The sequence below is a fragment of the Vicia villosa genome, linkage group LG2, assembly GCF_029867415.1.
Source record: "Vicia villosa cultivar HV-30 ecotype Madison, WI linkage group LG2, Vvil1.0, whole genome shotgun sequence".
NCBI classification, from domain to species: Eukaryota; Viridiplantae; Streptophyta; class Magnoliopsida; order Fabales; family Fabaceae; genus Vicia; species Vicia villosa.
This window is the reverse complement of record NC_081181.1, coordinates 144,881,858-144,909,685: the sequence shown is the minus strand read 5'-3', so window position 1 is coordinate 144,909,685 and position 27,828 is coordinate 144,881,858. Positions and strand designations below refer to the sequence as shown.

Below are 27,828 nucleotides of genomic sequence, written 5' to 3'. Positions count from 1 at the left end.
CAAGACCTAGAGTCTGGGTTGTTTGAGAGAGGTGGCGGTGAAACGTTTGCCCTAACATGTTCCATTCTTACCGAAGCAGGAAATGTTATGGGTTACCGTAGACAGAGGAGGAGTTGGGGTGTTAGGACTATGCATACTCAGTAGACTATGCTTTCGATTATATTTTGTTTATTTTTCATTGACTTGGAGAAGAATTGTTGTACCATTATATTCAATTTCTACAATATTATGTTTTATTAACGCATTGCTGAGTTCTATCATATTCGTTTGTATTAATCGTTGAAATAAATAATGACAATTTTAATCGAATTAAAATTAGTTTGGATTGAAAACAACAAAATCTTAGTAAAGTGGTTCTAGAAAAAATACACAGACAATAATTCGGAGGTGCACCTCCAAATTAACTCCACACACATAGTTCGGAGATGTATATGCGAATTTACCCTACGGTGAATTCAGAGATACATTTTCAAACTAAATTTAGGCAAAAACTAGTGTTTGGTGCGTTCGAAGATTTATCTCCTAATTCACATAAGGACATTTTGGAATTTTTAAAATGCCCCAATTGTACAAGGGTGCAATGAGAAATTGCTTTTTTTTTTTAATTTTCTTTTTTCCCTTAAAACTCACTTGGTGTATTGCTGAATAACTGGTCAATAAACAAATATGTAAGCTTTGACATTCAGTGTAAAAGAATGGGACAAATCTCATAATTTATAAACTTCTTAAATTTAAGAAACTCTGTTCATCTTATAAATTTGATAGCTTAAATTGTTGGACCCTAAGTTTTAGGGATCAAAAATTATAATTTACTCATTAACTTTTTTAGTAAAGGCTAACCATCTTAATTTAGTGGCAAAAAATGATATACAAAATTTGGAAATTTAAGATTAAAATACACAAAAGATGGAAATGGCTACCACCATTAAACAAAACTACTAAAAAGACATCTTTCTTTCTTAATATACTATCCCCTGAATCTAGGACTTTTCTTTTTTTACAATGAAGCGGAAAGTGCACAACCTGTACTTGAGTCTCCTGTACATCTCCTGAGTATATTCACACGGTAAGGCAGCTACAAATCCTTGCGACCACTTTAAATGAAGCCTCTTTGTGGATGTTTCTGCACATTCTAATGTTATAAACCAGATTCATGTGCCCAAAAGGCATCTGGATCTGGACAAAATAGAGAAAAATCCTGGATTTCCATATTCGCTATATGCCAATTGACAAAACGGGCTTGTACCGACTTGAATAAAAAAAGGATGATCGGCAAAAGCCAACATTTATCATCTTCCCTGCAAGAGCATTCCATTAAAAGTTTAAAAATAGAGTACCAAGTTAAAAAATACACCAAGAACTCAGGGAGGACATGACTGTAGGAAATGCCTTTTTGTTAGTGGAAATTCCTGAACTCTAAAATCTTTCTACCTTAAAATATTCTTCCCCATTAAAAAAAATTCAGTGAAATACAACCTTTTGCAAAACATCTATATCTGCTTTGGAAAATTGTGACAATATTGAATCTGAGAGTTGCTTTGAAAAAGAGAGGCTGTATTTCAATGTGACAGTATTTTATGATATTTCAACGTGAGCTCATTAACATGGATACACTGGCTTGTATCAGTGTAATCCAAGTAAAACGGTAGTAAAAATACAGAATAAAAATGATTTTAGAAATAACATGTAGCATTGAAAATTCAATCATGACTAACTATCCCCAAGTAAATCCTTGTTTCAGCTATATTGAATATTATACATATACTTTCTCAGACAAATCTTACCAAAATGTATATGCAGAATGGATAAGATGATGCAATAATTCTTCAGATTTGATTTCTTAATGTACTATTAGACACAAGTAAATTTAAACAAGAATGCAGGTAGGTTGTAAAACATGTTGTTTGAGATGAAACGATGCCATTAAGTAGTTGATTACCTCTTAACATTCCGCGTACTTGCCTCATCAGGGGAGTGAATATGAGATAATGTATAATGAAGGAGGCAACAAATAAATGCGACTCCCTGCATACACCCATGCACACACATGTTAGATAAGCGGGAAATATATTTAAAATGATGCTTGAAAGAATATATCTTAACAATTTTAAAATTCAATATTAGAGAGTGTTGGAATAGCATCTATAGTAGAAACGATGATGTAAATAGACTTAGGTGGTTTGGGCATGTAAAGAGAAGACATGTAAATTCTATGGTAAGAAGAGTAGATCACATGGAGGGGAGTCAAACAGCTAGAGATAGAGGAAGACATAGAAAACCTATAAGAGAAGTTATTAAGAAAGATCTTGAGATTGACGTTTTAGATAGAAGCATGATCCTGGATAGAACATTATGGAAGATGTTGATCCATGTAGCCGACACCACTTAGTGAGATAAGACTTGGTTGTAGTTGTTGTTGTCCTTATTCAATATGCCTAGAATTGAAACTCTAAACAATGGTAGTACCTAGCCTGGTATGTATCAACTCAAAAACTCAAAGTCTTTATCCTTTCTCTTCGTTTCTTCCTTATCTAAAACCCTATTATCTCAGCACTATTATCCTTGTATCCCAAAATTTTACCACAGAATATTGTGTTTTCAAATGAAAATTCTGTACTACTAGCAGTTAGAACTTTTTTATATGCTTAATTGTAGCTTCAATTGTAACTTTGATATTTCCAAGTAATTGCCTTATAGCAGTTAGAACTTTTTCATATGCTTAACAATATCTTTCAGCAGTTTTATGTAGTCCATAATTCTACAGCAGGTTGCTCCCTACAAACAAAGCCTTTTTTTACTGCTTCTCATCTGCTTTACACATGCAATGAGAAATTATACCAAATGATGTTGCAATACCAGCAGAACTTACAATATTAGACAGAGAAGTAGCATTCCACAGTGCATAAACTCGAGAAAGTGATGCTCTTCTAGGTTCTTTACTGAATAAAGCATTCAAACCGGCAGGAAATGGAGACAGTAGAGAAAGAGGGAGAATTAATAAAACAGAAAGAAAAGCTGCAAGAGAAATCCAGTAGAACTGAAGCAACATGAGGAGAGTGACAGAAAGATCAGCTAAAAGCATCAAAGAAATCAGCAGCTGCACAGTATCCTGAAACAAATGTGTCATGTATTAGACAATGGTTCAGTTTATAGTTGTGGAGAGGTGGATCACCTAAAACAATTTAACTACCTGACGACCAACAGGTCTAGTGTTGCACAACAGCAGAGAAAGTGGGAATAGATAGTCTCTTTTGAAGTCCAATGATCTCAAGGTAGCATCATTTATGAGGCCACCATTAATACCTCCAGTTATTCTTTTAAGAGATAAGGCATTGCCCATGTATGGCCAATTATGTTGTATTTGCTGAAGATTCTTTCTTCCATGTGCCATATTTTTCCTGTCATGAGCACAAAACAAAATCCCTTGAAGCTACTATACTTAAGGTATTTATATTAAAAAAAAAGAATTCTTGTCGTCCTAATCTCCATCTTGGAGGTATGAAAACAACATCAAGGAATCAAGAAATTCAAAATGAGATGGTTGATCTCAACCCCTATCATTGGAATTTGGAATGAGCCTAGCTACAGTCTGAATGTATGTGGCATTAACTCAGCGTCATAAATTACCTCATAGCTTCGTCAGTACCAACCCACGTATCAGACTGGTGCAAATCATGAAGAGAATATTCTCCAACTGTTACCACAACGCCCAGCTGATAGTAACCAGAAGCTGTTGCTTGGAACCATCCAAGCTCAACTTTAACTCCGTGAAACTCAAGTTGGGGATTTGCATGACTATTTATCCAATCAATAACAGGACCTAGTGCAGTACGAATTGAACCATGCCTCACTGTCCGTAACTGAGCATTTAGTCCAGATTCCAACCGATTCCAAACTGTTGCTGGGACATGCTGTTAATATAAAATCAGGCATTTATATGTCCGTTATTATACAGAAAAAATAATGACTAAATCTTAACAACAGGAATAATCAAGACACCTGGCCAAGGAGGTTTGTCAAAAGTGTATCACTGTGAAGATTGTAAGGCGTCATATAGTTTCCATCCCCACCAAAAATTATGCACATGGGAAATCTCTTTTGTATAATTGATACAATGTCTAATCTTTTCTCATCACCACCAAGGAAAAAATCGATGAATGCTACCATTAAATCTGGAGTTGCCCCAACCTGCATCAATTGTTTCTTAATTTAAAGACACTAAGATTTGGATGAAAGTGTGTGTCACTTAATAATATGAAAACCTTTTAATTGCAAGGTCTTCAATTCAAATACCAGTTTGTCGGAGGAAACAGAAGAATACAAATCACATGTCACATTTCCATATGCTTAAATAACACTGTTGTTTATAATCGTCTAGTATGAAAATAAAAGGACGCAGTCTAATAAACATGACAACATCCTCTGAATTTGGATACAGCCATGTTGTAACTTTCAAGCTTTATGTGAACATACTGAATGCTTATAGAGCCTCTAGATAATCACAAAGAAGTAACCAACAAACTTTCTGGTAGTGTACTACTAATCAAGATACAATTCTTAGAAGTTGAAGCATTTTAATGAATAGAATATGGGTGAAAAAATACATCAGTACAAATCTCTACTATTGCTTGTGCTTATACCAAACCATGCTCAAGAACATATGCAATTTACGGAAACCATTCCAAGGAAAACCAAAAGTGAAATTTTGATAGTGAAAAGGTCAATATAATTGTATTCAGTAGCATCAATAGGATGCAGTAGCATCAATAAATCACAACATTAAAAATCAAATCATTTTAGAATTTTAGGTTAGCTTTAATTTTTCATGATGACTGTATTATTCCATGAAATTTACTAGAAGCTTTTAAGTTTTTTTATATCAATTTAGGATTAACTTGGTCGTTTCCTTTACTTTAAATGCTATTATGAGCAGACCAGGCATTATTGGTCTTGGATTGTTCTTTGGATGTGTTAAGAGTCCCACATCGGACAATATATGGCCTGAACATGTCCTTATAAGTGGGGGCAATCCTCACCCTACAAGACGGTTTTGTAGGGTTGAGTTAGGCCCAACCACATTTCTTATCATGGTATCAAGAGCCTCGTTTAAGATCCGGTGGGCCACCTTCTATGGTTTCTACTATCGGGCCACCCACCATTTATTTTCACGCTCCAGTTGTCTAGTCCTGAGCGTGAGGGGGTGTGTTAAGAGTCTCACATCGGACAATATATGGCTTGAACATGTCCTTATAAGTGGGGGCAATCCTCACCCTACACGCCGGTTTTGTAGGGTTGAGTTAGGCCCAACCACATTTCTTATCAGGATGTTTCTATCTTAGCTAGGATGTTTGTATCTTAGCTAAGAAGCCTTATGTACCAGCAAATCACCCTTACTCTCACTTCCAAATTCCAAATGAACCTTCAGTCTACTTACTCATTAATCATTATAACTAAATCCTTGATACAACGAAATTTCAATATGTTAAATCCTAAAAGCTTCTTCTTGCCTACATCATTCTACATTGTCTCTAACTATTGCAAGAAAAACTACAACGGTAAAAGTGAATAACTAGGAATTAATGGAAATTACTCCAGGATGTTAAATGTTTTAAAAGTCAAACCTTCATCCCTTTATACAAAGCACGGGAACGACAGGAGCGTAGACAAGAATGGTCATATTCAGACTTGACATATTCCTGAAGGCGACCAACTTTGACTCTTTGCCGCCAATGCTTCCAAGACCAAGCACAAGGATATGCCACAATTGAAAGTATACTGTGCACCGATCCTTCCCACCAATCATAAGCAGCAACAGAATTGATCTCATCAATAAATCTATTAAAAGCATCCTCATACCTGCATCCCATTCAGATCAAATCCTAATCAAAATCATGTTTCCTGTGGCAAGAGGTCTTTTACAATAGAAACTACTAAGAAAAACTTGTTTGGTGGCAAATATCAGAATTCAACAAGTACAGAATAAACTAAGTTCCACCTAAGTGGAATAGCCATGATTTTTAGCAACAGCAAAGATTTCTGACTTGGACTAAAATAAATACATTGTTCAGTATTTATCAGCACATGGTCCACTAGGCAAAATAACATCAGAATCATGACATGCACACATGTGAATAAGTGTTTTCTTACACAATTTCAATTATAGCATGGGGAGGCGAGTAAGGAAGATGCCAGGGTTCTCTGAAAGTATTAGGACCCATAAAGTACATTCTGTGTACATGAGTTTGAGTTTCTTCAGCTTTGGCTCCACGCACCTAGTTTTCAAAAACATAAAATGTAAAGCATCCAATAGTTTCAGACATAATGTGTTGAGGGTCAATTATTTCCACATAAATACCTAATTAAACAGTGCAGATTTTGGTATCAGAATAGTACCTCAGAAAGAGAAAGGAGATGTGGAAAACTCTGATGATTATGGTGTTCAATTGAACTTGAACTATGATATGTACCAGCACCAATCAACTTGATTCTCAAAGTACTTAGTAGCAGAGCCAAAAGCAATAAAATGAATGACAACATCAATGAAAATGGCCAGGGACCCCCAAATGTATAAATTAGCTCCTCTAGAGGTGTGTAGCAATTTGGCATTCCATACTTATCTGATAGACATTTATATGGACAAGTGCGCTTTGTAACTCCCCCTGCAATGAAAAGAACCACATTAAAAATTAGAGATAGAGTAAAGGTAGGGACATAAAGCCAATATAAACCATCAAAGATACCTCGTTTATATATGAAATTTGCACGATTTGGAAGAAGATCGAGAGGACAAGGAATGCAAAGATGTGCATCAGAACCGTCAACATCTTTGTAAGTACCAACAGGACATTCCTGAAAATTTTACAAGAGCAGAAAATTATGTCTTCTGAAAATACTCACAAGAGGGCGTAAAAAACAATTTTTCTAAGCAGAGCTCACTAGTTTCTCCATATTTTTTCTTTACTGCAGAAAGTGATACTTAGATACTTATATCCAACAGTCTAGGCAAAAACAAATGAACAAAAAAATAACCAAAGGAACAAACCTTGCAGAAGATTCCATACAGGCCTTTAGGACATGCTTTCCCAGTTATGGTACCCTCCTGTCCATGAAAACCACCATTGTCCCCAGCACCTCCACTGTTTAAAATCATGAAGAGGTGTGGTTTTCAGCAGTTTATTTAAAGAAAATGTCCAATACTTTTTTACCAAAATAACGATTACATTATTTAACTAACCATGGTTCAAGTTCCTTAAAAGAAAAAATTACCAGATTGGTTGTCAATAGATTATGGTGTCAGTTCATTAGTCCTCTAAAGTTGAAAACAGTGTTACAGATCAAGGAAACACAGGAACTTTCAATTGTGCTCTGATTAGTGATTATTAACCCGAAAACAGAAAAGTGATTACGCATACCTATAGTTCATGGTACCGGTAATACTTGCAACAGGAACATATTCTTCCCCCATACCAATCTTTGACCAATGGAAATGAACTCGACCTCCTCCTCCACCACCACCACCGAGGGATCCACCATTACCCCCAACAATAGATAAAGAGGATCTCTCCATAAGCCTGAATTCTTGAAGGAAAAGAAGAACTGTTCCACCAGAACCTCCGCCAAGACCGCCAACCAAAGAGCCATCACTGCTTGTTATTGCTTTGCTAAAGCTTTCACCATCGGCCCTCAAGGATCCATAAAGGTCAAGCCTCATAAGTGGCCACTGAATGGATCCCATCACTAGCCAAATTTAAACAACAAAAACTTTGATCAGATAATATTACAAAAGTATAGATATTTTCTTCATTTAAAGAAGAGGCAGACATATAGAGTCTGCATCCATGTTAATATCAGAAGCAACCTAGATAATCCATTTTATTGAAACATATAAACTCCAGTATTTAAAACTATTTACCAATCATCCCTCCTCCAACAACATGCCCATATGACTCATTAGGGCCCTTAGTTCCACTTCCCAACTCACATGGAAGAATAGCATTTCCATATTCATTACCACCAGTACTCACTCTCCCTTTGAAATATCCAGACCCTCCTTTTCCACCATGTCCAGCACCGCCGCCAGCCCCATTTAAAAAGTTCCCTTTACCTATGCCTTCAGTGCAACCTGAAAAGGTCTGTCTAATCAAAATCTAAAAAATATCCTTTTTGGCAATTAGCATTTTGACTAAGATCACACCATCAGTAGAAAGTAACCAGGAATACAGGATTTTGAAAAAAAAAATAGTTACCTAATTCAGAGGCTGTAATCACACCATCGGTATCAACAACCACAGTTCTTGCCCTGTGAATATGAATTATGCTTCCCTTCATAATGCCATTTACACTAAGATCCTCAACACGACAAATCTAAAAAACTCAGAAGAACTCACAATAAGGTTCTAATTGAACATAAATATCCTTTTTATGCAATCCCAATAAAAAAGCAATGCCCAACCAAAAAGTTGACTGTGTTGTGCTTGTGAGAAATGCACTGTACTTGTGGGTATTTCAGATCACTTTTTTTCTATGAAGTTTAAAACTCTTCATACTTTCACCTAACAAGTTAAGCTTTTGAGATAGTTGGTGCATCAAAAATTGCATTAAATGCAACAAAAATGCGGGGAAGAGGTTCCAACAGGGTGTTATAAACTGAAAACCCAAAAATAGTACAGGAATTTTGTTTTTTTAAATAAAATATGTCTAAGAATACAACCTGCCCTATTAACAAATCTTACTTGAAGTGAGAAGGATAGAGTATAATTGACATGACAGTCGTCAGGTGGAGTTATCAAATCTATTGGGCATCTCTGCGCTTCACAAAGATGTTTAGTCACCCTACAAAAATAATTAAGAAAACAAAACAATATAAGCAATTAAGTTTAGAGTTTCATAGGTGATCAGAGGCTGGATGGAAAAAATTTTAAGTCAATCAGTGGGACAACAAAGCAGTCATACTTACGTGCCTCTACTATCATCATCATCCAAAGGTGCTTGAAGTAAAGAACCAGGACCAACCTGTCAGGAGAGGAGGGCTGTTAAAATGCTGCATACAAATTCATGAGTTTGGGAAACAGTGACAGCCCACAAAACTTGCTGTAGTATGAAAAGAGAACAAAAAACTGTGAAAAGATAACAAATAGAATATGTGCATGCTAAAAATTCGATCTTTCTGATCCATCTATAAGTTAGTCATGTAGATTCTTGCTCCTACTTATGGCAGGCAGAACGATTAAAAGAGAATATTGATATTATCTTTTGGATATTGGCATCCCTGGCATGAGAGATAGCCCTAAACAATTAAAACTCTAGAAGAATGTAATATAAATCTATTGTAACACGTAAAAATCCTTAAAAGGCTATAAGAATATCATTGCATTTATAATTACTTACAGTTACGTTATAGAAAAGAGACAAGGATAGTCGCTGGCCTTTAATTGCATCCCCATTACCAGTCAATTGTAGCAGTCCCTGACCATATAAGCCCAAGTTTGTATTTGAACTAATGACGGAACTTTGCTGTAAAGGTAAGAAATCACAATCACCATGAACACTCTGATCCGCAAAGAATGAAATATGGTTCTGTATCCAAGAATACCACATAGCTTGAATTAATGATTAAGACAATTTACCCTTAGGACAGCAAGATTTCTCACTTCAAGTACTGAAGCAGACACAACTGTACTTTTACTACCATCAATTTGTATTGTGGAGTTCCACATGAGTAGCATTTTAACAGCAACTCTAAATGCCCCAAAAACCTTCAGATATATTAAAGAAAAAATTGTTAAATAATAGGCTGACAGCTGAAATTAAAGCTCGCGGAAATAGTATTCTAAAACAAAGAACCCCTAAATGGAATGAGAATAGAACCAAAACACTTACACAAAAAACACTTTGAATCGCTATATTGTACCTTTATGATAGAATCACTCAACAAAAGCTCTTCAGCAACAAGCTCAAATTCAGAAATTGGAAAATCAGACAGCCCAAAAATTAAGCTCCCTCCATTATATACACTAATTTGGCCTCTTACCTTCATAATTAGAGAATTCAAATAAATATCATATGTTAGGCTACAAGGGTTAAAAGTTGCAAGGACTAATAAACAAATTAAACAAAATAACTATAATGGCTCAATGAAATTTTTTTCAAACACAATAATAGGATTAAAGAAATAAATTTCACACGGGACCTTTTTTCTTGAAAACCCTCTATAAGGAAAACAATTGGGTCTTCATAACAAAGCCATGGTAGTGATCCACAAGTTATGGGAAACACTGCAAGAATCTCTACTAGCATTGATATATACTGTTAAAAGCCATGGCTCTGTCATAGTCCCACACACAACGTTTTATATAGTGACTCAAAGATAGACAGAAGTTGCTAAGGAGGAAAGAAAAGATACACATACAATTGAATCCATTTGTCTAAGTTACACAATAGATATGCCTATATAGTCATAATGTAATTAAAAAAATAAAAAAGTCCATACTAAAATAGTTACAAGATATGACTAGCCTACTTATATATATTCCATCACAACCCTCTCTTGGCACAAAGAATATAGGTCATATGAACCAAGCTTGATATATATATTTACTTATTATGGGGCTGTGAAGCACGGATATGCAAAAAATGCATCCAAATGGTACCAGACACGTACTGATATGCTAATGCATCACGATACTTCGTTGATAGGTATTGAAGGAGTATCAGTTTTTTAAAAATAATAAAACAAAAAAGCTGATACATTGTTGACTCGCCACGGATACAGCGAGTCAGCTCATGGCTGTTCAATTTCTAGAACATGAATCAAGATTTTCCCCTCCTTGATTGCTCCTCTCTCCTCCAATTACTTCCTCTTTCTTTTAGTTGATATAGTACATGTAAATTTTAATGCATCCATTCAATTTCACGGTTACCAATTTTAAATATTTTTTTCCACAGTTCCAATGTGTGCTCTGCTCCCCTCCTTGATTGCACTACCCATTTTTTCTACTCTTTTTTCTAGACACAGCACTACAATAACCATGAGGAGACAGAGAGACATCCAGACCAGTTATCCAGAACCAGAAGCAACACAATGATATGAAAATTTTATTTAATATTTAGTAATGTCCTAAAAACTGTGTTTGGATTTTGGTTTTTGCGCGCAATGATTTGCAATTCTATTTTATATGTGGCAATGTTCAAGAGCTATATTTTTATTTTGATTTTTGTTATATGTGTATCTTAAATATGTTGTATCCTATATTTTTCAACGAACGACATATAGCCGAATCAGATATGCACCGTGACCGTGCTTCAATGTCATGGGGCCTTTGAGAGACAAGTTGAATAATCTAGCTTACAGATCATTTGAATTTCCCCAAAAAAAAATGGCAAAAACTTTAAGGATGCTTTGTGAAACATGGAAGTGGATGTGATATGTGGCCTTATGAAAAAAGTTGTCTATCATACCAAAATTCTCTGAAAAATGCGTAAAAAATAGTAATAAAATGGCAAACAACAATTTTAATAGCATTTTGTACTAATGTAAAGTGTAAACATGTTGATGCTTATAAATAAACAACTTTTCAAAAAAAAAAATATGAATGTCTGTTTGTCATAGTACATAATATGTAAAATTTTCCTACCTGAACTCTGGACCAAACAAGTGGAACCAAAACTTTTGCATTATTTTCCACATAAACATTTGACCATAAAGGGCTGGTTGAGAAGTCAAGCAAAGGAGTTTCTGTTTCTGTTGACACATTGTCATTACTGACTCTCAAACTTAGTAAATTTGCGTTGAAATACGTGCCAGCTGCTCCAGAATTCCCAGTACAGCCAATACTCGAACCACCTGTCACAGCAAATGCACGTATTACATAGAAGTTTTTTCTGTAATTCTGATTACAAAATAAAATAAAGTATGCTTGCATGTTATATGGATTGAAAAAATTGAAGATACAACTATTACAGTGTCAGCCAAAAACTTTGTACAAAGAGAACATATATAAAAACATGAAGTGCAACATCAACACCGCCAAAAGATTCAGGTTTTGTGCAGATGTGTAAAGCGGAATATTAAACTTCTTGCGTTTGGGCAGCGGTCGGCATCCACCTCTTTTCACAAGGATATAAGGGCAATCCTTCAAGTTAACAACACAAAACCAGAAGGTAATAAAGTAATTTCATAGTAAAACAAACTTAAATTATTTGAAAAAACCACCTAACTGTTTTCTCTCACCCATTCTCCTATCCTAGTTTGTTATTTAATATTCATCCATATTGTCCCCACTGCATCTGCCAATGAAGAAATTGATGCAGAATACTTGACAGTTGACACACAACCTCAGAGTCTGAAAGAATTAAGCTTGCAACTTGCAAGAGACGGAAATAGATACTTGATTGACACTAAGGACATCAATGTGACAATTGAAAGCCAATCACATAAAAATGGACTCTAACATGGAATAATGGACTGATTCCAGAAATCTAAAACAGGAGAACAACTTTCAAGAAATACTCAAAATCCAATTGAAAGCCTGGCAAGTTGAGAGCTTTTGTTGACAAATGAATTCAGCACTCTGTACTCAAAAAATTTAAAGGATTAAAAACAGGCCAGGTTCTCAATTAAAAATGAAAATTTTCCTTTCATACATTTCATGTATCACCTACTGTAGCCTGTAGGTAGCTTAGTAAGTATTATATAATTCTCTATTCCTTTAGGAAAGAAGCATCCTTCCTTTACCTAAGTTCATTTTCTTTCAGTAAATACGGGGTATTTGGCTTATGCTTATATAAAAAAATTACGAACAACTTTTATTTTGTTCAAAGGAACTTCTAAACTTTGGCATTATGATTTACAAAGATTAATTAACATTTTTACAGTAGAATTAAACATCAAGTAGGAGTCATCATTGATTTAACCACTATGAACAAAAAGTGAATGGGAACAAACCATGGACAGTAATTTTTAAATCTTCTTGTATGCTGTAACAGTCAAGTGATATTCTCCCTCCACCGCCTCCACCCCATCCCATCCCACCAGCAGCACTTATAGTACCATATCCCTTCCTACACTCATCCAAAAAAATGAAGGCCGTAAGAATGTTACAAGAACATTACACTAGAAAACATGTGTTAGTTCCCTGATAAATCTATCATAAAGACAGTAGTAAAAACTAGAAATACTCAAAAACCTTCAATAAAGACAAATTATATTGTCTTGGACAATACATTTCCAAAAATATCAGTACTTCTTCAGAAGAAAAATAATAATGCCATATGCAAATTGTAAATGACCATGGGCCAAATGCCAAAGGAAATCCATGTAAACAGAAATTTAGACAATATGTCATCGTCAGCAGAGACCACAAATCTCTAATATTCACTATTAACATAATTTTCCTTTTTAGAGATATAGGAGTATGCTACTATCTAACCGTTGACACTTCGGAACCCTTTTATATGTATTAAAACTACTAATTATAGTGTAGCAACTAGAAATTAGCAAATAGTAATTGTTAGTAAGAGCGACTTCAGAGGCTTTAGAAATGCCCCTCTTCAATTAATAGTTACAGACAACCATAATAGTTACAGACACCTTAAAAGTAGTTTAGAAGCCATAACATGAAAAGCAGGTATATATGATCACATGATTACAGACTGACAAGTACTTTATACTCACAATTTTACGGCATATACCAAAATACTTCCACCAGAACCACCTCCCCCATCATACCCTCCATCTCCTCCCTCTGCAGTAACAGACCCATTTACATATAGAGTGTCCTTCACTATAAGCTCAATATGTCCCCCGCCATTCCCTCCATATTTCTTTTCAGTAGATTTTCCACCACCCTTGCTCCCGTAACTCTTTGGTTTAGACAACGTGGACCATGAATAAACATCACCACCCCAGTTTGTCTTATCGTTTTTTAAACAAGATGCACCACGCCCTCCATGCCCTCCACCGGCTCCTACATTATCAACAGGTGTGCCACTGGTTTGGGAAGGTGGCGGTCCACCCAAAGCTGATGAGTTTATAGAAGACTTGTAGTCCATAGTGACATTAGCGGCTGATAAAATAACAGAACCAGCAACAATAGATGCATTTTGACCAAGTTTAATGTTGCCAGACACATTGACTTTAATCATGCACCCATCAACAGGACATAAAAGTGAAACATGGGAAAGTATCTCCAGGTTTCCAACACCATATATGAGAATATCAGATTTCAAGTAATGAGTTGAGCTCAGCAAGCATGTCGTATTAAAAGATCCTACACCTTCCAAGTCCTCACAAGAAACAGACTCATTCGTTGAGAGTGACAAAGTTGATGTTTCAGCAAATGCAAATTCATCAAGTTGAGAATCATCTCTAATTAGTGAGTCGGTGTAACCCAAAAAGACTTCCAAGCCAGTGCCACTGTTCAAATGTTGTCCTGAACTAAGAGAAAGGCATGATATATGAAGATATCCCAATATAATGCAGCACCAGAGATACTTAAGCATCACCGAAGAGAGCATCACCACCTACGGCACCGTAGGTAGCAGTAGAACTCAGAATCAATGTAAAGTTTCAATCAGCTCTATGAAAATGACCATCGGCAGTTATTCTGAAAGCCACCTCCATAGTGATGCGTACTAAAGGAAGTCACTTTTATACATACATTCTGCAACTTAATATACAGGAGATTATCAGTCAATAAGAGAAACAGAAAGGTTCATACTTTCGCATATATTAGAGCTTAAAACAACCATTACTCAGTAAGTTATATTTACATATAGATACAGTGTGCTATTATAAAGCAAACTAAAGTGGGCCGTATAATCTTGTGAAACTTTAAGTTAGATTGCTAATGTTCACAGAGACAACAACATCACACATCAGAAATATCACTGAGATAACATATCCAACGAAGAAATTTCCAATAAAATCAAATAACCCATGAAAAACAATGTCACAGTGTAGTCAGATCTTAAATGTGTGTGAACATGTCCATATATTTCGTCAGCTTGAAGTATAACTATGGCACTCAATGACAAATGACTTAATCTAATTAACCATTTTAGTAGCCTCAGTTTGAAGTCATTCTAAATTGTTGAACACCTTATCACATGTTAAAGATTGCAGGAAAGTTTGGATCCCAAAAATGGTATTCCGTCAGCTAAAAACTGTAACATAGGAACCATATATCTCAATCAACCAAATACTGACTCTTGCTGCCACATATATTTAACTATGCCATTGACATTATCTCTTATAAAAGCTAGCATAACATCAACCTCATTACAACATGGATCCGGGCAATGAATTGCTTCAGATTGCCCTATTCATCCAAAAATAAATTTCAAAGAATGATTAATACTCTTATTCAACAGCATTAATAAATTAGTTACTAAACACTTGTTTTAAAAAGCCTAGCTCCAAAAGTCACTCATACAGAGTGAGAATCGCTGGTTTGAACTCGCATCAAAATACATCAAATTTCAGTGCAACATTTTACCATTTGAATTGTACATACAAAATACTACAACCTAAAATTGGCAGCATGTTATGCACAAGTATGCATATATATCCTAATTTTCTGATAACCTTCCATTTCATTTCTCAGAGCAATAAATATATAAATAAATACTTCATCGATTACATAAGTAGTTTATTTGTCAATTCGTAATCATTCCTTAAAATCCCGAATTATCCAAAATTTAGAAACCTCTACAACAGTGAAATTCAAGTCCACAGCATACAAGCAAACCTCGATCACGAATCAATTCACAGAAGAATTGGAATAAAAAAAAAACGGAAAACAAAATTACAAATTCTCATGCAATGCGATCGGAATGATCAAGTGAAAAACGAAGCAAAAAACCTAACAACGAATCAAGAAGTAGGTGATCGAAGTAGTTGAAGCAAGAGTGAATGAAGCAACTAACCGTAAGAGTGAAAATCGGAGAGAAGGAATCTTAGAATCTGTTTGGTTTGGGGTTGAAAGAATTGGAAGCAGATAGTCCAAGTGAGTGAGAATCGTTTTTTGTTTCACTTTTGCTTTAACTTTTTGGTTAAATTTTTAGAGAATGAAGAATTTTGAACGAAAGAGAGAGAGAGAGAGAGAGTAACGTAGGAAAAAGAGTCCAATGGAAGCTACGTTTTGTATAGCTGGACACTGATCTATCTCAGTCATTTACGCTGCTTTTATTACTTTTATTATATTATTACTGCAAATGAATGATTGAACCTTAATTTTGGTATATACTCCTTATCTACCCTCCTTCTTCTTCATAATTTCAGGGTTACCCTACTTTTTCAGTGTCACCTTCACTTGTCTAGCTGTATGCTACTACTACTCTCCGTACTAGGAACGGTTACACTTGCTCCAGTACTACATAGTAATAGATTTTAAAAATAATAAAAACGTTTGTAAAACAATAAAAACCTTTTTAAAAAATTATTAAAAGATTTTTAAAAAATAATTAATATTACATTATATAAAATTGAAGTGATATTCACTGAAAGACAGTGTGTCACACTTATTATCATGAACTAAGGTCGGCTTTGGAAATTTAGGATGAAGGATTCAAATTTAATTGTTTGAGTAATTTTCTGCTCAAATTGATTGTTTCCTTGTTGCTGATGATGTAGAGATGAGTCGTCACTATAATTGCATTGTACAGTTGTAGTTTTTTTTATAGATTTCTATCCTCTTTCATAAAAAATAAAAATAAAAGACTAAGTAATTGTATTATAAAGAGTTATAAATAAATAAAATCCAAATTCTTTAACATGTCTATTAAAGAGTGGACTCTTTTTTTAAATGGGAAAAAAGTTTGTTGGTTGAATTTATATTTTGTTTTGAATTGATTGATAAATTCATTTTTTATTGTACCAAAAAGGAAATTATTCTCAAATTAATTTATAAATAATAATAATAATAAATCAGGCAATTGGACTCGAGTGGTAAACGAACTCCTGCTAAGGATGAAGTTCGGGGAATACCGAGTTCGATTTCAGGTAGGAACAATATTTGACCAGCCTAGCCTATGATATACTACTTGAAAGGCCTGAGTCTGGCCAGTAGCCTATGATATGCTCTTTTTTTTGTCTGGCCTGACCTTTTTGAAAGTCTGGTCTGGCCTGAAAGCCTATTTAAAAGCCTATTTTTTATTATGGTTTTCAATTAATCCATATTATTTAAAAAGCCTTATAAGTCGTCCTAGATATGCATATATAAGCCGACCTATTTAGCCTTTGTTCTAACATATATGCATATATAGGCTTGCCTATTAAGCCTTTTTTCTAATATACATGCAAACATATGCTGATCTATTTAGCCTATTTTTAATATACATGAAAATATAAACCGACCTATAAGGCTTCATAGACTTTTTTAATAGCCTAAGACTGACCTATTTTATTAAATAGGCTTTTAAAAAAGCCTAAGTCTGACCTTTTTTTTAAATAAACATGGTCTAGTCTGGTCTTATATAAGCTAGGCCATAGGCCCCTGTAGGCCGGCCTTTGTAGGCCGGCCTGGCTTATTCCCACCCCTACCTCTCGGCACGAATTCTGGATTACTAGGGCCCCTTTCCCCTAGGAACCAGAGTGCACAAAGTAAAAATATAATAAATAATAATAATAACCAGTGTGTTAAGATACTCTTGTATTTGAAATTTGAAAATTCAAAAGGTTCTCTTCAAATGCAAGATAACTCAAAATCAACAAGTTGACTTTTATTTTATTTTTTTGTACAAAGGAGGGTCGTCCAAAGAGAAAATTAAATATTGCAGGAACCATCAATATTGAGTTTATCTACATGGCTAGTTGGAGGCATCCACATAATCATCTTTGTCACTGATTCTCTAACTTGAAAGCGCTTATCCATCCCTTTTGAATCTTGGTAATCTTTGGCCTTCTGCATAATCCACAAACTTGTATTAAAAGGCCTCACGAAATTATTATCGTGTTCTTCTATGTTTATCCAAGTCCATAAAGCATGACACCTTATAGCCCAAATACTACTCCAAGAACGATTTCTAATATTGTTTTTAAACCAATTCTGCAAATTTTTCCCAAAGAACAAACCACCTTGCCCGTGTGGGATAAGAGAAGTCCACATTTGTCTTGCACTATCACAGTTATGCATAACATAAATTGTTGTTTTTGTTGTTTTCTCGCATAGACTGCACATAGTCGAGCCCATCAATCCCTTCCTACTTTTCCTAGCATTGGTTAGAAGTTTATCATGTTTAAGCAACCACATGATACTCTTGACTCTTTTAGGGGCATTCAGATTCCAAACTCTCTTCCAATCCTCATCTTCTGATCCTACATAATCTAAACACATGCACATAAATATGCTTAACTGCCAAAGAACCATCCAGTTTAGTTTCAATTGCAAATTCATCTCCAGCTTCCCCATTATTAGGCGTTAAAATAGCCTTCATCTTTTGCATGATTCTTGTAGGCATTCATGGCTTCAGTAAGCTCCAGTTCTAATTTCCACTAGTATCCATCAAGTCACAAACTCTAGCATCTTCCAACTCTTCTGGTACACTGACTTGATAGTCCAGCAAGTTTCTTCCAACTTCCAGCCAATTATCTTCCCAAGCATGGATATTCCGCCCATCCCCGATGTTCCAAATACCTGCACTCATAATAAACGGGGCAGTTTTAATAATCTCCCTCCAAAGTCCTGAATTAGACACTTTGAAATTGAGATTTGCAAGAGAATCTGCAAAATGGTATTTGCTCCTCAAAACCCTACACCATGAGTCATTCGAGTTGCATATGATTTTCCAGCTTAACTTTGCAATACATGTTTTATTCATCAAGTCAAATTTTCTTAAACCTAAACCACCATACGTCTTTGGCTTGGTGATGGTGTCCCAGTTAACTACATGAATCTTTTTGCTATTGTTGGTTTCACCCCAAATGAAATTTCTCTACAACCCATGGATATCCTCCACACACTTTTTAGGAAACATATCTGACATCATAGGATATTTTGGAACCGCCCGCGGCATAATCTTGCACAAGGTAACATGGTCAGCTAGTGAAAGATGGTTGGTTTTCCAACTAGCCAACTTGGTCGATGACTGCTCTATCAAGTAATGGTAATCAGTACTCTTCATCTTGCTTCCTTTAAGAGGCACACCTAGATATTTTCCAAAATTATGCATCTCCTTGAAACCTGAGAGGTTAAGAAACTTCAACTTCATTCCTCTTTTGACATTATTGGAAAACAAAATGCTAGTTTTCTCCTTACTTAACTCCTGGCCAGACATTTGACAAAAGGTCCTTAAAGTACTCATGATACGCTCCATTTGGTTCTCTGTAGCTTCACCAAACAAGAGTAAATCATCGACAAACATAAGGTGACTGATAAGAGGCCCTTGTTTTCCCATACTGAACATTCGCCACTTCTTATTCTAAACTTTGTGCTCTATCAAATGCGGCAGTTTATCTATCCCTATCACGAACAGATATGGAGATATTGGGTCCCCTTGGCGTATTCCACGCTGAGGTCAAAAATACTCGTTCATATTGCCATTCTAGTTGACATTCGTATTCACACTCGTAATTGCATGCATTACTATATTAACAATATTATCGGGCAACTCAATTTCACGTAAGATATTCAGAATGTATTCCCAATTTAACTTGTCATAAGCTTTAGACAAGTCAACTTTAATAGAAAAGAATAATTTCTTCCATTTCTTCTTATTCATTATATGCATGACCTCTTTAGCTATAATGATATTTTCGTGAACTTCTCTCCCTGGAACAAAACTGATTTGATAAGGCGAAACTAACTTCTGCATGTAATTCTTAATTCACTCCACAATAATTTTTCTCACCACTTTATAAATAGTATTGCAGAGTGATATAGGTATAAACGGATTCTCATTCACCAGGTTATCTACTTTGGGAATTAAATAAATGTCCCATTATTTTTTTATAAAAGCCTGCAGGATATCCATCTGGTCCTGGCGCTTTCCACGAATGCATAGCAAAAATATAACTCATCAGTCACAACACCCTCCAAGTTTTCTCTATCAAGCACGTCCAACTTTGGGAAAGTGATGGGTGATTGATACCAGTTATTCCAACTGTTTCCCAAGGAAAAGAGCTCTTTATAATACTGATTAATCATTTAATGAATCTCTCCAACATCTTCAATCTAGTGGCCACTCAAGTCTTGCAGCATAAGAATCTTGTTTATGCGCCTCCTCGTAATAACTTTCATGTGATAGTATTTAGTGTTCTGATCCCTGTTAATAAGCCAATCAGCCCTTGAACATTGATACCATATCACTTCCTTCTTTTTGACAATATCAGTCATTTCAGTCTGCAAAAAATGCTCAAGATTTTTCAAACCTGGATTCTAAGCATTTCTTTGAAAACGAATTTGAATACCACTAAGCCTTGCCATAATTTTTCTCTTTCTTCGAATAATTTGCTCCATGGTATCCTCTTTCCATTCTTTGATATCTTCTTTAACTTGTTTCAAATTCATGTAAATTCGCTTATCATTCTGATAAGTATCATTCATTATCCATGCACTCTCAAACCTAAATTTTTTCTCTTCTTTCCTATTAGTAGAAGGATCCAAGGTGATCATAAGGGGATGATGATCAGAGAACTCAACCCTTGCTAAAACTTTCATGTATGCATCCGGAAACTCCAATCTCCAAATATCATTACACATTGCTCTATCAAGTTTCTCATAAATTATTTGTCCTACATGATATAAAGGTCCTTTCCACGTAAATCTCAGCCCACTCTTTCCAAGATCCATTAACTTACAGTCATTAATTCGATTTCTGAAGCTGAGGCATTTTCTAGCATAAGTAGGAACTCCACCTTTTTATCTCTTATATTAGATATTCCATTAAAATCACCAGCTATTAACCAAGGCACATTCATTCCACTAGTAATAATCTTTAACTCCACCTTTTTGTTCTGGTGACTCTCAATTAAATGTAAGTATTACATAGCTTTCTGATCAAACTTGACTAACAAGAATTGCTTCTTCTAGCTTGCAATAATTCCACTTACATATCCTTGATTCTCCATATAAATCAATCCATCAAACCCCAACATCTTGAATTTTTTAGTCAATTTTGCAGAATCACACCTAGTTTCCATAATTAAAATATAGTAGGCCTATACAATTCTATATAATGCTTACTATATCTATAGAATGCTTTTCCAACTGCTCTTATACAATTCCAAACTATTATTTCATTTTGGACATTCATCATCAACACTATAAAAAAATTTGGGCCCTCAACCAATCAATCATTATGAGTTTCCCGAACCACTTCCATGTCTTCCAATTGTCTCTTAATTCCATGACTATTTTCCTCTTAGCACTCTTCAACATCCTCATTGTGAACCCCACCCCCTATCATATCTAGCATAGAGTTCATTTTGTGACTATCCTTATCATGCGGTCTTGTACTGATGGCAATATCACTACAGGTGTTACTCATGTTTTGGGACAACTTGATATCAGGAAAATTGAGTCAAAAATCTTCTCCTTCATCCACGGTGTGAGCCTTTCTTGCACCAGAGATTCTCTTTGCATTGTCCTTCACATGATGCGTAGTATTCTTTAACTGATAAGGGCCAACCACTTTCTGTTGGTAATTTCTAAATCCATCTTCTGCTGCATGCTTGGTCCTACTAGCTCCTTTGCCCTTAAATGTTGTTGTAACATGCGTTTCTAGTTTTAGTTTCAAAACCTTTTTTGCATCAATACTTTTGTATTTCTGCTTGTTGTTCAAATTGATGTCTTGTATCCCCACATGTTTGTTTTCCTTTTCTCCACCAATGGTTACCTCATTAATCCCCATGCCATGCAAGGATTCCACAACATCTTTACTCAATATTTCTTCCTCTCTCTCCTTAATTATATTTGCATTAACTTCTTTCCTTTTTTTATTGTTCTCGTAATCCACACTTGCCTTTTTGAGTAAGCCACAAATCTTGCCCCCATCAACCTCATCGACACCACCATCAACACTCTTTATACCATCATTAACTTCCTGATCTTTTCTTGATAAGGAAATAAACCGAGATCCATTCAAATTATTGATAGTATTATTTCTCACCGGACCATTGTTTTTCTGCTTTTCGATATTTTGTTACCTCGCCGTTGTTTTTAAACAACCATCCACAGACTATCCATAACATATGGCCCATTCGAAGTATGAATCTCTGAGGTAGAACTCTCTCCTATCTCCAGCCTACGATTGAGATCCACCATTTTTCCTTCCACTAACATAGGGCATCCTTCTTTGTAATGGACATATCTCCCATATTGGTGGCATAACAAATGAAGTCCCTCATACTCAATCTTGTAACTTCGACCCTTTATGGAGAACATAGCAAGCAACGGTTTCGTCAGGTTCACTTCCACACACATTCTGGCATACTTACACTCCTTTCTTGCTTCACGGTATTTTTGTCAACCTTCACCGACTTGCCCAGCCTATTCCTAATGAAAGTCAACACTCTTGCATCATAGTATTCAATAGGTAATCCTGCAATCCTTATCCAAACTGTAACTTCTTCAATCTTTAAGAGTCAGATAGTGATCATATATAAACCATGGTTCGTCCCCCATTGCTACTCTTTTATCATCTTCATGAGAAAATGACACTAGATAAAAGTCTTTGCTTAGATTTATTATACTAATGACTCCTTTCCTTACCCACATTTGTCTCAGTCTATTCTCCAAGGCTTTATATGTTATCTTCTGTCCTAGCAGCTTGACAATAACACCTCTCCTCCATGGCCGATGAATCCTTTTTTCCTCTTCATCTGATAGCACAAAATTCAGGCATTCATACCCCCCCCCATTATGTGTTCTTCCACTTCCATCCCTTCAATTTCTCCAATAAGTTGATCCATCATAACTGTTTCAGTGTCTTCTTTCTCCGATCCCATCGCAACATTCGTTCCAGTCACCATATCCTTTTAGGACATAGTTTTACCAGTGTGATCTCTTTCAACCACCATAACATGATTACCTTATTTTACTTTTTTAGTACTCCTTTCAAATTGGTCTTCTTCTTCAGTTAGTTTTTTTTTTGTTTGTGGAGACAGACCCTAGCAGATGATTGCTAGCCATTGATGTTTTTTAAATATCAACAAGTTGATTTTAAGGCATGAGTGAAAATAAGTCTCATAAAAATAATGAGAGTTGATGAATAAAAAATACAACACATTTGAAATCTAACATTAATCATCTTAGAGATTTTTAAGATAATTTTTTAGATGCAATTTTGAGATAATTTTTGTATAAGTATAGTCATATATGGGATGTAATTTTGAGATGCAATTTAAAATAGACTAAATTAAGTTTGCTCATTTTTGCTTTATGTTTTAAATTTTTTTAGATATGAAAATAATTTATTCTTAGCAATATAAAGTATAAAAATATAAAAACAACAAAAAAATTATACTAAATCTCCACATCTCAATATAAGAATCACTCAAACCCAAGTGTTTCTCAACCTCTCCACCTCTCAATACAATAATCACTCAAACCCAAGGCATTTAGAACTATTTCTCAATCCCCTTAGATAATTCCAAAGATTTCTCAAAAACCTTTGTCTTTCTAAGTTTTCCCTTGGAATTCCCTAAACCTTTATTTCTCCATTTTCTCTAAAGCTTTAAAATTGTCGCACTATAATAACAGAAGAGATACATATAATAGTCAAAATCCAACAAATCCCAAAACATATCTCCTTAATTGTTAGAATAAAAGATATTATTATAATCTTATAATATCTCTCAAATATTATAAATATATTATAAAAGATATTATTATAATCCACTCAAAATCTTAAGGCAGCGGGGGGTATGAGGCACCTCTCTTATAAACCCAATATTTTCTCCATTCCTAGTTGATGTGAGGATTTAGTGCAAGTTTCACACCTAAAATCTAACAATCCCCCCCCCCCCCCCCCACACACACACACATAAATGCGAGTCACCCACATCATTAGCCTTGACTCACACTAGGATCCACTTTCGCTCCCTACCGAGCCAATCAAGGCTCTGTACCACTTGTTAGGGAGCCCGGGGAGCGAGGTCTGAAAGTGTCAATGGTCCATATGTCCATAGTTACAAGAGACCTTGACACCACATATCGACTCAAAACCTTAAGGCAATGCGGATATTAGTCACCTTTCTTATAAACCAAACATTTCCTTCATTCCTAGTCGATGTGGGGCTTTAGCACAACTTTCACACTTGAAATCCAACAATTATGCAGAAAAAATTTCAAAGTTTCGGATGAATGAACCACTTAAGATAGATTTGAATTGTATTTAAATTAGAATGAAAGAGGTCATTGGAAAACTGATTTATTTTGCCTTAAATACATCCTAAGAAACCTTTGTGAAAAAATGCATAAATTTGAGACTGTTTCATAAAGGTTTGCAGTAGTTTAGAATGACAATGGTTCATGAAAATACATAATTCTAGATCTTATACCCAATTTCTTAAATCAGTTAAACAATCACGTGATTTAAAAAATGCAGAATGATATTCAAATTTCAAACAGAGTCAATTTCTTACATCAGTTAACCAATTACCTGACTTAAAAAGTGTAGATTCAATGTTTTAAAATTTCTAATAGAATGTGTATGTTATCAATTACACCAAAAGTGTAATCGATTATTACCCTATAAAATTTGAAAAATATGCTTTAAAAAGGCTTGAATTGAGTGGTTAAATGCATGAATGCTTAAGAACAACATTAAAGATGAAAAGATAAATGTTTTTGAGCATATAAGGATATGCATAATAAATTACAATTGAATACCTTAGTATCAAAATCATTTTCCTTTTCTTCTAAAATATCCATAAACTTATACATTATTGTTTTTTATTTCAATTTTTTTTCTTTAATAAATTTTTGTTTTCATCAAAACTAAATTAAGATAGTTGATGAATATTTTCTTCACATCAGACATGTAAAATAGTTTGTCTATTATAAATAAGAACTTTAACCTTCGTAATAGATAGTTCATTTCTTCTAAATCATTAGCCCATAAGATGCAAACAATCTTTGTGGCAATATATACAATATTTGTTACTCAATTCTAATTCAAGGCAATAATTTTTATACTATTTCTTGGTTATACTTAACAATTCACTAGCATTAGACTTAATCATATTTGAACAACACTTATTTATATTTAATAAATTTATTCCTTCTGGAATCAGAATTGAATGTCACTTGCTGGAGAGGGATTTTGAAACGGCGTGTTGATTTCTAATATGGTGGAGTGGAGTAGGCTTATAAGTTTATCAGTCCAACACCCAAATTAATTCAAGATTCCAGATGATAGTAGTGGAAAATGTTAAAGCATCCCCTAATAACATTTATGTAACATTTTTTGAATAGAAAAGAAAAAAGAAAACTTTGTGCGATAAAGGACCTAACCAAAAATGAAAATAAATGATTAAATTGTTACCGAAAATAAGATAAACGATTGCGATAGAATTTTTGTTTATAGATAAAGTGGAGGTAAAGACGCTATCCTAACTAATGAGTAAAGGTTAATTGTTACATGAAAACAAACACCACGCTATCCTAACTAATTAGATCCTACTCACTAATTACTATCATTCATATTACTCGTGTCTGTCTCCATCCACATATATGTAACATAATTCCATGCACTAACTAACCTTTACTCATTTTGGATATATTTTGCATACACATCAATTGAGTGTGAATCCAATTTTGGGTCCATAAATATGCCATTATGCTAGTACAAATGGACGCATGTTCACATACACGTGTGAGATAGAAACAGAGTGTTGAAAATAATTTTATTAGTGAATTTGCAATTTTTTCAGCAAATCCACACGTTGCGTGCTTTATTAACTGAATGAGACTAGAATTATATTTAAGTAGTTTTTGGATTTGACGACAATTGTTTCCACAAGCTGATCAAGAAAATCCAAAAAATTGTATCCTCTCATTCTTCTTTTGAAGCGTCCACTTCTGTCTCTATAGGATATTTATATTTGAGTATAATGCCGTGCGTATGCTAAAACTACTTTGTTTGATACAAGAACATGTGTCTTATTTATTTACATTATCTTGTGCCAACATATTACTTACGATAGTATATTTAAAGATAGTATTATTTAAAGATGAAAAGAAGAGAATGAATCAATTCATTTCACAAATAACTATAATTTTGGATATGTTTGTTTTAGTTTTAAAAAATAATAATTTTTTATATTTGTTTTTTAAAATCGAAAAATTAATTTTGATATTTTATAACATAAATATATATTATTAAAGATCAAACATAATCAAAATTGAAATTGTTTCAAATAATTATATCAGAAAAATGATTCTTTATTCTAAAGTATTTAAAATTAAGAAATTTTTTAAATTTTAAATTTTAAAATTCAAAAATTTTCAATAAAATATTGAAATACATAAAATAACATTTAAAAAAAATCAAATCAATTTTTCATTTAAATTTTTTATAGAAAAAATTTGTAATTTTTTTAAACAAAATATATAACACCATAAAATTTATTTTTTAAAAAACTGAAACAAACAAGTCTATAATACTGAATTATTCGATTTAATAATTTATTGTATTATTAAATTTTACTAATTAAACTGTTGGGTTAATGCTTATATTAAATATTAATTTTTTAATTTTCCATAAAAATAATATTATAATCGTACGATTGAATATTCAACACATTTTTTTCAATAAATAATTACATGTTTAATTAAAGTAAGAAAGGGATTAAGAAACTATTAAATGGAATTTTTATAAAATTTAATTAAAATGTTGATGATGTAAAATAATTATATATATTCAGTTAATGGTAGACTTTGAATGTTGAGAAAAGTTTAGCCTTTATTTTAACCATCTATAAAATAATGCAAACAGATGATAGTGATGAATTAGCAGTGTAAAATTGTTTGCCCTGACAAAACATAGTAATTAGTCTCAATTTTATATATTAATAGGATAATTTATTTCTACATATACAATCAATAACATATTAACAGTATCACTTTTTAAAACTATTTTTTAAAATATATTCGACTTACTATATGAGTTATGAAAATATACAAATTAAATTTAAATTCGTTTTTACATATTTATAATTATAAAATTCAAACTTAGATAAAGAAATTCGAATTATTGATATAATATTTGCCAATTGATATAAAATTGATAAAATTTTAAGGCTTAAATATGTTTTTTTTTTCGTTTTTATAAATAACTTAAATTTGGTTCTACTTTTTATAAAATAATCAATATTATAGATGCTTTTCATGGGAGATAGTGTTCCTAAAAAATTTATTGTTGATAAATTAATTTATTTGAACTTATTTAATTTATTGTTGATTGGCCATATAATTGTGGTTATATAGATGCTTTTTTTGAAGTATCTTTAATTACAATGTTGAATCTAAAATAGTTTTACTGAATAGAGAGAAAGGAGTATGAATCTAAAATAGTTTTTTGAAGTATCTTTAATTGCAGTGTTTCATGGAAGGAAAATGACAATACCTATGAAATAAAATGTTTTAATGAGGCAAATTGCTTTTACGGAGCAGAGTAGGAATAGGGGTTACGGAGCAGAGTAGGAATAGGGGTGTTTGCGGTTTGGTTTGCATCGGTTTTAAGGTAAAAACTCATCCGATCCAAAAATAAATTTATTTGCGGTTTGGTTCGGTTTTGGATGATATGTTAAAAAAAAAATTGGATGATATGTTAAAAAAAATCCAATCCGATCCAATTTAATGCGGTTTGATTTGGATCGGTTTTTGGATA

General features: G+C 33.8%; 2 protein-coding genes across 3 annotated transcripts; both read right to left on the bottom strand.

Annotated features, from left to right (window-relative positions):
- Positions 1–316: 316 nt before the first annotated feature.
- On the bottom strand, positions 317–16,161 carry LOC131652325 (uncharacterized). 2 transcript variants are annotated; one of them, XM_058922162.1, is made up of 23 exons: positions 15,925–16,161; positions 13,673–14,666; positions 12,944–13,059; positions 11,634–11,842; positions 9,911–10,030; positions 9,627–9,755; positions 9,388–9,513; positions 8,957–9,012; positions 8,733–8,832; positions 8,247–8,364; positions 7,913–8,122; positions 7,413–7,737; positions 7,043–7,136; positions 6,741–6,849; positions 6,394–6,659; positions 6,148–6,272; positions 5,622–5,856; positions 4,000–4,188; positions 3,628–3,911; positions 3,191–3,398; positions 2,870–3,109; positions 1,940–2,025; positions 317–1,298 (listed from the first exon to the last, which is right to left on the bottom strand). In XM_058922162.1, exons 2-23 carry the CDS (start codon positions 14,512–14,514, stop codon positions 1,139–1,141), a joined length of 4,347 nt encoding a protein of 1,448 aa, XP_058778145.1. In that variant the 5' UTR covers positions 14,515–14,666; positions 15,925–16,161; the 3' UTR covers positions 317–1,138. The 2 variants fall into 2 exon arrangements, with proteins under 2 accessions (XP_058778145.1, XP_058778144.1); XM_058922161.1 differs by having other exon boundaries at positions 13,673–14,660.
- A 4,007-nt stretch (positions 16,162–20,168) lies between these two features.
- Positions 20,169–20,786, bottom strand: LOC131650233 (uncharacterized). Its single transcript, XM_058919952.1, has 2 exons — positions 20,418–20,786; positions 20,169–20,336 (listed from the first exon to the last, which is right to left on the bottom strand). The coding sequence occupies exons 1-2, from the start codon at positions 20,784–20,786 to the stop codon at positions 20,169–20,171; spliced, it is 537 nt and encodes a 178-aa protein (XP_058775935.1).
- Positions 20,787–27,828: the final 7,042 nt, after the last annotated feature.